At 43.3% G+C, this 15605-nt stretch overlaps 1 protein-coding gene across 1 annotated transcript in view; it reads right to left on the bottom strand.

The window, feature by feature from the left end:
* Positions 1 to 15085, bottom strand: part of NR4A3 (nuclear receptor subfamily 4 group A member 3) — a 1945388-nt gene extending 1930303 nt beyond the window's left edge. Inside the window, exons 1-2 of the mRNA XM_069218875.1 lie at positions 14243 to 15085; positions 12099 to 12228 (exon numbers count right to left, since the gene is read on the bottom strand). Of these exons, the coding sequence (XP_069074976.1) occupies positions 12099 to 12228; positions 14243 to 15085 (973 nt within the window). The remainder of the gene's footprint in view (positions 1 to 12098; positions 12229 to 14242) is intronic.
* Positions 15086 to 15605: the final 520 nt, after the last annotated feature.

Genomic DNA, 15605 nt, shown 5'->3' with positions numbered 1-15605 from the left:
CCCCTCAGACAGGTTTCTGCCCTCCTGGGGTCAAGCCAGGCTTGTCCCAGGATGGCAGAACAAAGGACTTCCTCTGAGAGAGGGTGTTACACCCTCTCCCTTTGGAAAATGGTGTGAAGGCAGGGGAGGAGTAGCCTCCCCCAGCCTCTGGAAATGCTTTCTTGGGCACAGATGTGCCCAATTCTGCATAAGCCAGCCTACACCGGTTCAGGGGACCCCTTAGCCCTGCTCTGGCGCGAAACTGGACAAAGGAAAGGGGAGTGACCACTCCCCTGACCTGCACCTCCCCTGGGAGGTGTCCAGAGCTCCTCCAGTGTGCTCCAGACCTCTGCCATCTTGGAAACAGAGGTGCTGCTGGCACACTGGACTGCTCTGAGTGGCCAGTACCACCAGGTGACGTCAGAGACTCCTTGTGATAGGCTCCTTCAGGTGTTGCTAGCCTATCCTCTCTCCTAGGTAGCCAAACCCTCTTTTCTGGCTATTTAGGGTCTCTGTCTCTGGGGAAACTTTAGATAACGAATGCAAGAGCTCATCCGAGTTCCTCTGCATCTCTCTCTTCACCTTCTGCCAAGGAATCGACTGCTGACCGCGCTGGAAGCCTGCAAACCTGCAACATAGTAGCAAAGACGACTACTGCAACTCTGTAACGCTGATCCTGCCGCCTTCTCGACTGTTTTCCTGGTGGTGCATGCTGTGGGGTAGTCTGCCTCCTCTCTGCACTAGAAGCTCAGTAGAAATCTCCCGTGGGTCGACGGAATCTTCCCCCTGCAACCGCAGGCACCAAAAAGCTGCATTACCGGTCCCTTGGGTCTCCTCTCAGCACGACGAGCGAGGTCCCTCGAATCCAGCAACTCTGTCCAAGTGACTCGCACAGTCCAGTGACTCTTCAGTCCAAGTTTGGTGGAGGTAAGTCCTTGCCTCACCTCGCTGGGCTGCATTGCTGGGAACCGCGACTTTTGCAGCTACTCCGGCCCCTGTGCACTTCCGGCGGAAATCCTTTGTGCACAGCCGAGCCTGGGTCCACGGCACTCTGACCTGCATTGCACGACTTTCTAAGTTGGTCTCCGGTGACGTGGGACTCCTTTGTGTAACTTCGGGTGAGCACCATTTCACGCATCCTCGTAGTGCCTGTTTCTGGCACTTCTCCGGGTGCTACCTGCTGCTAAGAGGGCTCCTTTTCTTGCTCGACGTCCCCTCTACCTCCTGGTCCAATTTGCGACCTCCTGGTCCCTCCTGGGCCACAGCAGAGTCCAAAAACGCTAACCGCATGATTTGCAGCTAGCAAGGCTTGTTGGCGTTCTTTCGGCGGGAAAACACTTCTGCACGACTCTACAAGGTGAGAGGGATCCGTGCTCCAAAGGGGAAGTCTCTAGCCCTTTGCGTTCCTGCAGAAACCGCAGCTTCTTCAGTCCAGTCGAAGCTTCTTTGCACCCGCAGCTGGCATTTCCTGGGCATCTGCCCATCTCCGACTTGCTTGTGACTTTTGGACTTGGTCCCCTTGTTCCACAGGTACCCCAGATTGGAAATCCAGCGTTGTTGCATTGTTGGTTTGTGTCTTTCCTGCATTATTCCTCTAACACGACTTCTTTGTCTTTAGGGGAACTTTAGTGCACTTTGCACTCACTTTTCAGGGTCTTGGGAAGGGTTATTTTTCTAACTCTCACTATTTTCTAATAGTCCCAGCGACCCTCTACAAGGTCACATAGGTTTGGGGTCCATTCGTGGTTCGCATTCCACTTCTGGAGTATATGGTTTGTGTTGCCCCTATCCCTATGTGTCTCCATTGCATCCTATTGTAACTATACATTGTTTGCACTGTTTTCTAAGACTATACTGCATATTTCTGGTATTGTGTATATATATCTTGTGTATATTTCCTATCCTCTCACTGAGGGTACACTCTGAGATACTTTGGCATATTGTCATAAAAATAAAGTACCTTTATTTTTAGTATAACTGTGTATTGTGTTTTCTTATGATATTGTGCATATGACACTAAGTGGTACTGTAGTAGCTTCACACGTCTCCTAGTTCAGCCTAAGCTGCTCTGCTAAGCTACCATTATCTATCAGCCTAAGCTTCTAGACACCCTATACACTAATAAGGGATAACTGGGCCTGGTGCAAGGTGCAAGTACCCCTTGGTACTCACTACAAGCCAGTCCAGCCTCCTACACTAGTCCAATCACTCACACACTCACTATCAAAGGTTAGTGCTTAGAGTGAGGAAATAAAATTAAAAAAACCTTAGGAAGGTTACAGGGACCTTATAGCTAGGAAACACCATTGATAATAATTCTTAGAAATTCACTGAAAATACCAAAAGATTACAGGGACGTTATAGATAGGAAATAGAATTTAAAAAACCTTAGAGATTCACTGAAAAAAAACCCAAAGTAAACAGGGATGTTATAACGTCATAGTTTAGCCTCAAATTCACTTGTTTACTCATACAAAACCAGTGAAATTCTGCAGTTCTAGTTACCTGAGCTAACAATAATTTAGTTCTCACATATTACATCACTCGTTACATAGTCAGTGACATCACTGATGTCACTGACCATGTCATGAGTGATGTAATATGTGAGATCATATGCAGTGCATTGCAGGGGCGTAAGTTATAGGGCCTGATTACAACCTTGGAGGAGGGTGTTAATCCGTCCCAAATGTGACGGATATACCACCCGCCGTATTACAAGTCCAATATATCCTATGGAACTCATAATACGGTGGGCAGGATATCCGTCACATTTAGGACGGATTAACACCCTCCTCCAAAGTTGTAATCAGGCCCATAGTTAGCTCAGGTAACTATAACTGCTGAATTTCACTGGTATTATATGAGTGAAATGTGAGCCTAACTATAACGTCCCTGTAATGTTTGTTTTTTTCAGTGTATATATATATATATACATATATATATATATATATAAAACCTACTGACAGTCGTCAGTAGATAGTTATAGTTAGAACCTAGTTTCCATAGAAAAAGTGCTTTTTGACTTGTCTATATTTATGGCACTGTTTGACAAATCTTCACGATTTTTTTTTTTTTAAAGTGTCAAGTTGGGTTTTGTTGTGCATGGAAATTTGGGATTATCTGTCAAGCGGGCTGAGAAAAGGGGGTAAAAAAAGTGTGTTTCCCATGTTAATTCCCATAGACTGCTTAGACACGCCTGCAACCCAAATCACTGGACAAATTTGTCAAAAAGGTAGCATTTGGTCCGCAAGTCACCTGCTTTTGGTTATTTGGTGTAAATCCGTTCAGTAGTTTTTAACATATTAGAGGCAAAGGAAATTTGTATATCTAGGGCCCCGAATCCAGAGGTATCTCCTGCTGAGATGTGATTGGCTACCAGTATTTCAAACAAGAAATGTTGGCAGCCGTTTTAGGATTCAGCTTCAGCCTAGCCCAAAAAAAAAACATGCAAAAAAGAAAAGGAGGCAGGGATCCCCCCTAATGCTTGAAAGTGTTCTTTTTTAAATGACAGAGAAATCCACAGCTGGATCCGTGGATTTTGCTGTGATTTTAAAATAACAGAATGTGGTCTCCTGCGTTACTTAAGGCTTTTGCCCCTGTGCAGGCCATGTCCCGGGGGCATTGCGGGGTAAAAATAAGAGGGGGCACATGGGGCATCCCTCTTAGGGCCTTAGTAGCCCCAGGGACCACATGCTTTAAAAAATATGCAGGGGTGCCACACGGGGACTACCACCTCCCTGGGGCTATATGTTTAATAATGTAATGTAGGGGTCTAGTGGACCCCCCCGGGGACCACCACCTCCTCGGGGCTATGTTAAGGAAGTATGTGGGGGGGCACGTGCCCCCTCCAAGTGCCCTGGGACCACCACCTACGCGGGGCTACATATTAACGAAACAAAAGGGGGACTGCCACCTCTCTGTGCTATGTATATAAAGTATGCGGGGGCTACGCAGCCCCGCGCAACCTGGGGACCACCACCTCCCCAGGGCAACAGATATAAAAACTAATAGACCGCCACCTCCCCGCGGCTACAGAATGATTTACAGAGGGGGTCTTCCCCCAGCCTTGGGGACCACCACCTCCCTTGGGCAAATAGAATAGAAGGAGGGGTGCCATATGGCCCCTCTTGGAACCATACATGGCCCTGGGGACCGCCACCTCCCAGGGCCACCTCCTGCTACCTATTGAGATGCCCACCCTTGGGAGGTAGCTATTTGTTTTCACTTGGCGGGAGTTGATAGCTCCCACCAAGCAAAAGAAAACACTCCACTTTCAGCAAGTGGGAGCTTTAAAAATGCTCCCGTTTGCTGAAAGAGATGAAAACATTGCTCCTGCAAGCAGGGAGTTGCTATTTGTAGCAGCGCACTGTGTGCAGAAGCAATGCCAGCTCCCACAGGAGACAGGAGCCAGTGGGATTCTGGGGGGCCTTGAGGCTCCCCCCATAACTTTAGAATGGGAGCCCTGGGCACCCAGTAAAATGTGGCCGGGCCATGGGGGATGGGGTCCCTGGGGTTGAACTCTGCTGGGGGGGGGGCATGGGGCCTGCTCCCTTTCTAAAAAAAAAGTGTATTTGGCCCGGGGACGTCCTTGCGGCCTCTCCCCTATAAATACTTTAAAGATAACCCTGTGGAGGTGGTGGTCCCCTGGTCCCAGGGGGTTACATCTGATTATCTCAAGTAACTATAACTCGTGCCTTGGCCATGCAATTCTTATTACCCCACATCATTGAAAATATCACCACAAACTTGTGCAATAACATTATTAATGAGAAAACTGTGCATGGCAGGGGAGCGAGTTATAGTTACCTTAGGGCGCGAGATATAGTTCCTTAGTCCACCGTAACCGTAAGTGTTGAATTTCAATTGTTTTGTGCAGTAAATTCAGAATCTAACTATAATGTCCCTGCAACCTTTGTTTTTGTAAGTGAATTTCTATAATTTTTTTAATTTCATTTCCTAACAATAATGCCCCTGTAACCTTTGTTTTCTTCTGTGAATATACGTAAAAGTGAATATATACATATATATATATATATATATATATATATATATATATATATATATATATATATATATATATATATGAAAGAAAAGATGTCCTGATCTGCGTGTTACGGCGCACTTAATTCTCCGGTGGTGCTGGTTTGAGGCAGGACAACCATATTTTCAGAAAACAAGATTCTCTTTCTGTTTTAGCAAGAGAAAACCGCACTCTGTCATTGTGCCAAAAATACCTTAACTTTTAATACATTAGTGAGATCATAAACAAACAAACAGGAATCCCCTGACGCGTTTCGGTCTCACCGGACCTTGTTCACAGGTGTTTCCTGTGTGCTAATTTCGGCGCTTTAAATAAAGTACTCCAAAGTAACAGAAAAAATACTCAAGTTACACCACTTATCAAGGGTTACTCCATAACATCACTAAATATATATACTTTAACAAAGAAAAATTAAACGTTTTTCTATATACATATTTACCAAATTGTAACAGTGTTTTAACTACAATCCAAGGTGTTTTTCACTGAGTTCCACATTGCATTCTGGTATATGTAGTTTATAGCATTTCATTGAATCAAATTATTTTTAATTATATGTCATAAAATCTTGTTTCAGCGACTAATGGAGACTTCAAAACAATTTCTGAGGAGTGTTAACAAAATATAGGGGCCCTCATTAGTTTTTAATTTATATTCACATTGGATTCATATTCATGTATTGCATGTTACCTACAATAGCACAATCCCCAAAGTTTCTTTTAAACAAGGCCCTCACTAAATCCTGCACCTCTGATGTAAGAAAATTAATGTTTGGGTATTATTCCTTCAGTAAATTTATATTGATAGCGCCAAAATTGTATGTCTATCTGACAAATGACAACGGGAAAGAAAGCATCTTATCAATTGGTGGAAATGACATAAAATAAATCTAACTATAATGTCCCTGCAACCTTTGTTTTTTAAGTGAATTTCTATAATTTTTTTTATTTCATTTCCTAACAATAATGCCCCTGTAACCTTTGTTTTCTTCTGTGAATATACGTAAAAGTGAATATATACATATATATATATATATATATATATATATATATATATTCACTGAAAAAACAAAGTTTACAGGGACGTTATAGTTTGGTTCTGAATTAACTTGTACAAAAGCATAGAAATTCAGCAGTTATAGCTAGAGTTCTTTCAAGTAACTATAACTTGTGCCCTAAGGTAACTATGACTTGCGCCCCCTCCATGCAGTTTTTTCTTCAATAATTTGGACTAATTTGGGATAATCAGCAGTGCATGGCGAGGGCGCGAGTTATAGTTACCTTATATTTTATGACAGCCCCAGGGAGGTGGTGGTCCCCGGGGCTGCAGGCACAACCCCCCTGCTTACAATTAAATCATTGCCCCAGGGAGGTGGTGGTCTCCGGGGCTGTGGGGGGCCACGTAGTTCCCTGCATAAAATTGTAAATAAGCCCCGGCGAGGTGGTGGCCCCTGTGGCATCAAACTTCCCTAAGAGTGGGGCCCCATGCGCCCCCTCCTTTACTTCAAAATGCCACCTGGACCTGGCCCACCCACTGGTTTCTTAAAAACAGGCACGCGTGACTGCCCTTAGATTTTTTTAAAATTTTAGCCACAAAGTTGTGGATCTACCACAAATTTGCGGCATCATTTAAAAAAAAAAATGCCTATTTACTCTGGGAACCCAGCACCAGAACTAGGGGGTCGTGGTGTACATACTCTGGCCCCTTTTCTTTTAATCTGTTTTTCAGCCGAGTCCAAAATGGAAGTGTTGGCAGCCAATCAGAGCTCTACATTTCCTTGCACGCGTTCATTATTTGCGATCCCCTTATACCTCTAGAAATCTATATTTCGATTTTTTTACTATTTCAAAAAGTACAGAATGGATTTACACCAAAAAGCACTCTTTCTGAACTAGGAGCTAACTTTCTGCTAAATTTGGTGTAATTCCATCCAGCAGTTTGGGCTGTAGTTGTGTCTAAAATCCCTATGGGAATTCTAATGGGAAACGCATGGTTTTTGCCCCCTATTTTTCTTGTCCCCGCTTGACTTATCACCCCGAAACTACCCATGGAGGACAAGATTGACTCGAACACTTTATTGGAAAATTTTGTGAAGGTTCGTCAAACTGCGCCAAAGATATAGGCAAGCCATAAAACACTTTTCAATTTAAATATGGTCCTAACTATAACTACCACCGACTGATATATATATATAAGTAAAACAAATCTTACAAGCGAGGAAGATATTGAGGGAAAATCAAAGTGATTGTCTGTTTAGATAGACATTGGGAGAAAGCATACAACCACCTCGGGCCGTTTTCAGACTGGTTTTCTGCTGCACCGAAGGTTATATTAAAATCTTTTTCAATGTTGAAAGAAGGTTGTATGGCACAACTAGGCATGGCAGAACAACGCATGGCTTAAGAACAGGGTCAGAACCATGACGGCATCTTTACCATGCATGCCTTTACCACGCATGTCTTTACAACTAATTTCGTCGTAAAAGCATGCCTAGTAAAGGTATATGCATGGTTGTGTATTACAACCCCGACCCCCTGCCCCTACCCTGAACCTTAAAACCTACCCAGCCCTGTCCGAAAAACTACCCCGACCCTAAACCCTAAAACCTACCCAGCCCTGTCCTAGAAACTACCCCACCCCGCCCTAAAGCCTAAAACCTACCCTAAGCTGTCCAAAAAACTACCCTGTCCTGTCCTTAAAACTGCCCGACCCCTGCACCCCCACCCTGAACCCTAACACATACCCCACCTGTCTTAAAAACTACCCTGACACCTCACCCCTGCCCTAAGCCCTAAAACCTATCCAGCCCTGTCTTAAGAACTACCGAACCCCCTAACTCCCCCGAACCCTGAAACGTACTCTACCCTGTCCTAAAACTGCCCTGACCCTCCGCCCCATCCTGAACTCTAAAACCACCCGCCCTGTCCTAGAAACTACCCTGACCTCCTGCCCTGAACACTAAGACCTACCCTGCCCTAAAACTTCCCAGACTCTCCATCCCCACCCTGAACTCTAAAATGCCCTGTCTTTAAAAATCCCCCCACCCGCCCCAGCCATTGCCACCTGGCCACTGCAATCCTCTCCGGCTGTTCCCGCTGTGTGCCTGAACCACGCATATGCATGGTGCCTTACCCAGGCATTTGCGTGGTTCAGGCACATGCATGGTTCCGGCAAGCATGGTAGTGCTTGCATGGTTACGGCCCGCGTGGCTCCGGCCGCATAGTAAAGGCTGCTTCCCGCGAAGAATAATGAAGGAGTCTCAACAGAGTATACACAAACATTCAAGTTGTCAATAATCTTGCAGACATGCAGGCACGAGAAGAGACTTGGGGCCAGATGTATGAAGACCTTTTACTGGTTGCAAATGGCCCATTAGGCCGTATGTGACCAGTAAAAGGCTGTTTGGAATGTACTATCCCCATTTTGCGAGATGGTAGCCTATTATCGACTTGCAAAATGGGTTTGCAACTCGCTATTAGAGAGGGACATGCCAAGGGCGTCCTTTCCTAATAGCGACTCGCAGTCACATGTATGATTGTTTTGCAACCAGGAATGCGGTCGCAAAACAATCGTAATTACCATTAACTTTAAGTTGATGTTAACCCATTCACAAACAGGAAGGGGTCCCGAAGGGACCTATTCCTCTTTGCGCATGGGGGTGCAAACAATTTTTAAGGGCAAACAGTGATCTTAGTTTTCGTTTTGTAATGCATCCCATTTTGCTTTAGGGAAAATGAGCTGCATTACAAAAAAAATGCTTTATTGAAAAAGCAGTCACAGGCATGGTGATCTGCTGACCCCAGCAGGTCACCATCCCTGAGATTGTAGCCATTCATCATGGGTCGCAAGTCACGACCTGCCTCATGAATAGTGATGAGGCGGTCCCTTTGCCAACCACTACGAACCACTTAACAGTGTAGAAGACACTGCTGTACATTTTGTATTGCGACTCACAATTTGTGATTTGCTAGAATTTGCAAATTGCGAGTCGCATTACAAGATGGTGATACATCTGGCCCTTGAAGCCCAATGTACTAACAGTCCATTCGCAATAAGGTCACAAACTGTGCATTGACTGTTTTTGAATGGACTCCTATTTTGCAAACTGACCTTTGTACTATTAGGTCAGTTTGCAAAATTACCATTCGCAGGGAGTCGCAGATTGACCTGCCTAATGACTATTAATTCAGCAGGTCTCAATTGGCACCCCCATATGATTGGCTACTAACAACTAACGCAAGGATGCCTGCGTCACAGCTGACTCCCATCCCTGTGTTTATATTCTCACACGGGAAACTTTTTTTGTAAAGCAGTCTGAGCTCCTTAAAGGAACTAGCACTGCTTTAAAAAAAAAAAGAGTTTCCCCATTTGGAAAAATGTCCCACCCTGCTCGCCGCCACAGATAACATCCGCTCCTTCCTCAACTGCGAACAAGCAGCAGCCCTCATCCTACTTGATCTTTCAGCTGCCTTCGATACACTATCTCACCCCACCCTATGCACCAGACTCCACGCAGCAGGCATATGCGAAAAGGCCTTTCGATGGATACACTCCTTCCTGCAGGCAGGACACAGAAAGACTCACGCCACACCTGTCAGAACCTACTGGCATCTGCTGTGGAGTACCCAAAGGATCATTGTTGAGCTCCACGCTGTTCAACATCTACATGACCCTGCTCGCCCCTATAGTCTGGAACTATGGTATGAACATCATCTCCTACGCAGATGACACCCAGCTGATCATCTCCCTGACCGAGAACCCCTCAAAAGCCAAGAAGAACTTCAGGGATGGGATGGAAGCAGTCACCACCTGGATGAGGGAGAGCTGCCTTAAGCTGAACTTCGAAAAAACTGAGATCCTCAACCTGGGACCTTACTCCTCAGCCTGGGACGACTCCTGGTGGTCCTCAACACTCGGCAGGCCCCCCCACCCCCACAGACCACACACGAATCCTCTGCATAATCCTCAACTCAACGCTGACCATGACCAGACAGATCAACTGCGTTGCCTCAACCTGCTTCCCAACCATTGGATTCCTATGGAAGATCTTCAGATGGATACCAACCGACTGCCGAAAAACCGTGACACACACACGAATCACGAGCAGACTTGACTATGGCAACTCCCTCTATGCCAAAACCGACAAGAAGAACCGGGGCAAACTGCAACAAATCCAGAACGCCGCAGCCAGACTTGTCCTAGACATGCCCTGCTGAGAACACATCACAGAACACCTGAACAAACTCCACTGGCTCACCGTTGAGAAGAGAATCAACTTCAAACTCTTCGTACACACCTACAGAGCCCTCCAGAACTGCGGATCCAGCTACCTCAACCACCATATCACCTCGTACTCCTATTCCAGACCTCCCCACTTGAAGATCTTTCACACACCGGTCAACAACAGGTTGGAAACCTTACCTCTTCATCTCAGACAGTCGCCATCACTGCCTCAGTTCAGGAAGGACCTCAAGACCTGGCTCTTCAACTGATCTCCGAGGACACACCCCTCAGCGCCTTGGGACCAAATGGGTGAGCAGTGTGCTTTAAACTATCTGCTTGATTGATTGATTGAGAAGGCAGTGGCCCCCTCGGCCACAAACTACCCTTTCTGAGCCTGCAAACAAGATTCCCGAAAGGGAATGGGGTCTTAAGGAGACCCCTTCCACTTTGAGAACTGGTTACTCCCTCCTTTGAGGAGAAGTGCCTAAAGCTTTTCTTAGAAAATTGTGGCTGCTTCAATTAAATATGCGCCCACTGAATGCGGCAGCCTAATCCTAAAGCCATCTTAGGCCTCTTTACAGACACTCCCTGCACCTTCAGCTCACTGTTGCAGCTTTCTGCTTTCTCTCTTTGTGACACTTTTTTTCTTTTTTCTATTCTTCCCCTTTTCCCATATATGTCTTTTTCTCGCAGTAAATGTTTGCTGCAGAAGTGCCGTCCCCCAAAAATAAGTGCTGGTGCCCTGCACCGGAAACCACCGTCTCAAATTAAGCACTGTGATGAGTCATCAACAGATCAATGGTTTCTGAATGAAATTGCGGTCGAATTGCCAAATTGCAATTTTGAAGGAACGCCCCTTTCAAGACCCTTCACAACTGTGATTCGACATGGGTCACAATACCAATTTTATCAGTCGAAAAACTTTTCCGACTTGTAACATTAGTTATGTACCTTATAAAAAGGAGTTTTGCAGTTGAGCCGCTGAGCTTACGATCACAAAATACTTCAGTTAATCTTTCCCCAAGCTTCATAATTTGACAAGTACGTGTACATCCATGCATATATCTATACGATTCACAAACAAAAAAGCACGAGTTAAAGAAGCAGAACATTTGTTTTCTAGCAGCGTATTAAAGCCTACTCTTAAAAAACATGACTTTGATCTGCCTATATTTATATTGTATTGTTAAAATATACAAATGTCTGTTTGCGATCGAGACATGTCTATTATTTCTATTATAGAAAAATAGAATCGTAAAATGTGTCAAAACGAAAAACAAAATGCCAGTTAGGTTAAAGGACTACTTTTGAATAGGCTGTAGAACGTCAAAGACTAAATAAACAAAATAAGATTTAGCTGGCACATACTGGTTTACAAATGTCCTGCTAAAACGTGCCTGTTGAAATGTAATCTTAAAAACGAGCTTAATATGTGTTGTTTTCTGTAACAGGAACTAGAGATTGAGAAACAATAATACATTTCCAATTTCTCGAATGGCATTTTCCACATAACTGTCATATGATATTCTTTACAATGAGGTGATCAGAAAATCAAGAGATAACATCCCATGTCTTATACAAATAAAAATGAATCATGTAAAATAAACTCCTGCAAACACGACATCATAAACACTAACTCTGATTTATTAATGAAACATAGTGTCCAACCTACAAACTCCAACTGATATAGAACTATAACATTTTAAGTGAAAGACAGACATTGCATGTTAAGTTTCCAAAGACCATAAGCAATACAGTGCACAAAGTTGTTAAGATAAAATTGTAGTTATACTTTTTTGTACTAACAAGAGTTGATAATTGAATCGCAGCCGCAATAACAGGTTAAATAATCAAATACCTTCTTTAACCATGCCAGCACTGAGACACTTCTGAAATCTACAGTACTGGCAGCGGTTCCGGCGTCGCTTGTCCACTGGACAGTTTTTGCTTGCCAAACATACATATCTTGCATTTTTTTGTACTGTTCTCTGGAGGGAGAAATGTACATAAAATATTCAATTGAACCTGACATGAAGTATTTTAATTACAATGTGAAATGTGACAGTGCAATTTGAATAATTTGATAAAACTAATTTTCTTACATATTAGCCTGCAGGAAAAAACAAATTTATTAGTGTTAGCTGCTGACAATAAAACTAATCTTGCTTTTTTCTGAAGCAAGTCTAAAGAGACAGCCAATTTTGAATGATAAAATCATGTCTGAAAATTACCAGGTCATTGCGTCAAATGTCTAGGGATTACATTATCTCCTATTTAATATCCCTTGGGGAACAATTTTCTACTTGGTTCACGCGCTTGGTTACTGCTGCTCTTATTACAATTAAATATACATTAGCTTTTTACTCGAACCTACAAATAGTCACATTTGTAGGACTAGAGAATAGCAAATTATATTACATACAGAAGGTTGGGAATGGTAATTAAAAACAGTCATGGATGGCATAATTGCCATTGTCGTGTGTGGTTCTGGAGGAAAAACGCACATATGGAAACATGTAATGCAGAAACCTTTGCCACAAATCTGTTTCTTCATATTTTTCCAACTGAATGGTATTCCCAAAATGGTAAATCCATCCCGATGAATGCCATTATTAAGGAAACAATATACTCAAGACCTTTCGTCTATGATCACATAAAACCTCTGCACCCCATTCTTTGTTCTCCCTTTTTAATAATTTGTTGTTAGTGAGGATAACTCCCATGCATTTCTCTCATCCCATCTCTTCTGTTTCAACCTCTTCTTGAACCAAGCTGATTGCCCTCTTTTTGTCATTTATACCTGTCATTACCTAGTAACTCTGCCCTTGCCTAGGCCCTTGTACCTCTACTCCAACTGTACCTCTGACTTTACCCTCGTACCTCTGTCCATACACCTACTTATGCCATGTTACATTTAGCCCACCAACGAAGTACTACTTATACCCTACCAGCACATTCATACATCTAACTAACCGTAATCCTTCTACTCGCATCTCTATCCTCTTAACTCTGTGCCTAAATATGCCCTATTAACTCTACCCATCCTACATGCCAATGACCCAACCCGTAATCCAGTACCTTAACCCCTGGCTACAGCCTAGTACATCAACCCCGCACAACTCCAGTACCTCTACTCTTATAGCTATACATAGGGCCACTGGAATTCTAAGGCCCTGGCATTTCCTGCGTTGTTATAGATTTGCCACATAATTCATCACCTGCAGCATAATTTGCAGAGTTTAACAAAAAAATATTCCTAATTTGACTGCATCAAAAGTTAGTAAAAATGCACCAACAGGTGTTATAGCTCAGTGGAAAGCCCTATGCAAAGGTTGACTGGTCACTTTTCAGGCGCTTATTGCTGGATTTGGACGTTAAACTTGTACTAATAAAGGGACATTTTGTCCAGACAGTGTTAACTTGTAAACATGACACAATAATGAATAATATTAAAAAATGTGCCGTATTAAACTGCAGAATTTGCATTAACCTTGCCACATAATTGGGTCTTCAATGTACAAAGGGCTGTGCGTGGACAGTGGAGTACACATCGACATCTTTATGAATGGTAATTAAGTAGAAATTGGTAGGGTACCGCATATCCCATTTGCCACTCTCTTGCCACTTGCAAAAAATTGTATTGCGTGCATTGCTATTTGCAGTGGCAATGCACATCTGTGTATTACAAACTAATAATATGCGTTTGTAAAGTCAGTTGCGTTGGCTTGCAAATGCCAAATACCTTTTTGTCAGCTTAACCCGAGGGGAAAATAGCTCTTTATTTATGCACCATTTTTCCTTTCACATGTTCAAATAATGATGAAAATCAAAGTATATCAGTATTGCATTTTAGAACTTTTCTTCCATTTTTAAGTCAAACTCATTGTCAATTACTATGAGTAATAGTAAAATAATACTATTTACTACAACACTCAGACAATTTGATACCATTTGACAACAAATCCTTCCTCATTTCAGAGTTACAGACTGTCCTCATCTTACCTTAAAGAAACCTTTACATCCCTCGCAGGTTCTGACACCATAGTGTTGGCAGGCTGCATTGTCTCCACAAACAGCACATGTTCCCTCCCCAGTCGAAGAATTCCTGCTCTGAGGAGAGGGTAGGCCGCTGCCTCCCTGAAAGCTTGAGCCTTGGTTTAGAGAAAGTGATGAAAAGGTAAGACCAGATCCTTTAGCCAACTGAAGAGGAAAGGAATGTGTTTCCATAACTGGCTGCTCAGTGCATTGTTCAACAACCATTGGCAAGTTGTGGGTCGGATCATAGCACATGTGGGATCCAGAAGTAGGGGTATGGGGTGGAGAGTGCTTAAACTGGAACAATGGAAATTGTGGGGGAGACACTTTCACTGGGGCTTCCATCAAATGGCTATTGGTCTCACAAGTCTGGGTTTGTGGCAGTAAGTGAGGTTCTTTCCAAATAGACATATGATGAGTTGAAAATCCAGAGGTTGATGGCGTGGACTGTTTAAAATAAACTGAGGTGCTGGGCATGGTATCTTCTGTTTCTGCTGAAATGGAGGAGTGGTAGCTATGGATAGACGTATCTTCCATTTTGATTAGGTGTCTATGAGTTGAAGATTGCATTTGGTACAAGCAGGAGGGTTTGAAGTCATAGGTTCCAGAGTAACCCTCTATGAAGGTACTGAAACTAGGTAGGGATGTGGTAGCTGTTGCTGTAACTTCTGAACTGCTTAAATCCAGGCTTAATTTTGTATAATCTGGGTTCGTGATCTCAGAGTCGAAGTCAGACCCATAAACATATGGTTGAGTTGCATAACTGGATTCTGGTGGTGAGGGGCTATACTTTGCTTGCACACATGGCATATCTAAAAATGGAAAATATTCAATTTACAACATGTACAATATTTGGAAGTATGTACATACTTTAAAAAAATTAAGCCAATTCCACTACTAAAGTGCCTGAGAATTTCACCATCACAAACATACAAAAAAGTCAAAGAGATTACTACATCAGTTACATTCTTTTGTGCATGGTTTGTATGGACTTAAATGCATTCTGTAAACACAAAAAATCAAATACAAAAAAAACATTGTATACATTGGAATCATTAAAAGCTAGTGTAGTGTATTGCAAGCTTTATGACGGAATACTTTTGGCTCTGAATGGACTCCATAGAAGTGTGAAATTGCTGTAAGAGCAGAATGCAAAGAAAGCTTGGTTTAGAATAGTGTGTTCGCAGTTACACGCAGAAGAATAAAGACATGTAATATCCAGCTTTGTGTGTAGCGTAGTCATTGGCTTGTACTCAGGCTGGGGAGGGCTCTGCACGTGGCAACGAGATAGGGGATAAGTAACCCGAAGAAAAATCGTGCTCTCCCAGAG

This window comes from Pleurodeles waltl, chromosome 2_2, assembly GCF_031143425.1.
Source record: "Pleurodeles waltl isolate 20211129_DDA chromosome 2_2, aPleWal1.hap1.20221129, whole genome shotgun sequence".
Lineage (NCBI taxonomy): Eukaryota > Metazoa > Chordata > Amphibia > Caudata > Salamandridae > Pleurodeles > Pleurodeles waltl.
Note: the sequence above shows the minus strand (reverse complement) of the source record. Positions and strands in the feature narration are given on the sequence as shown.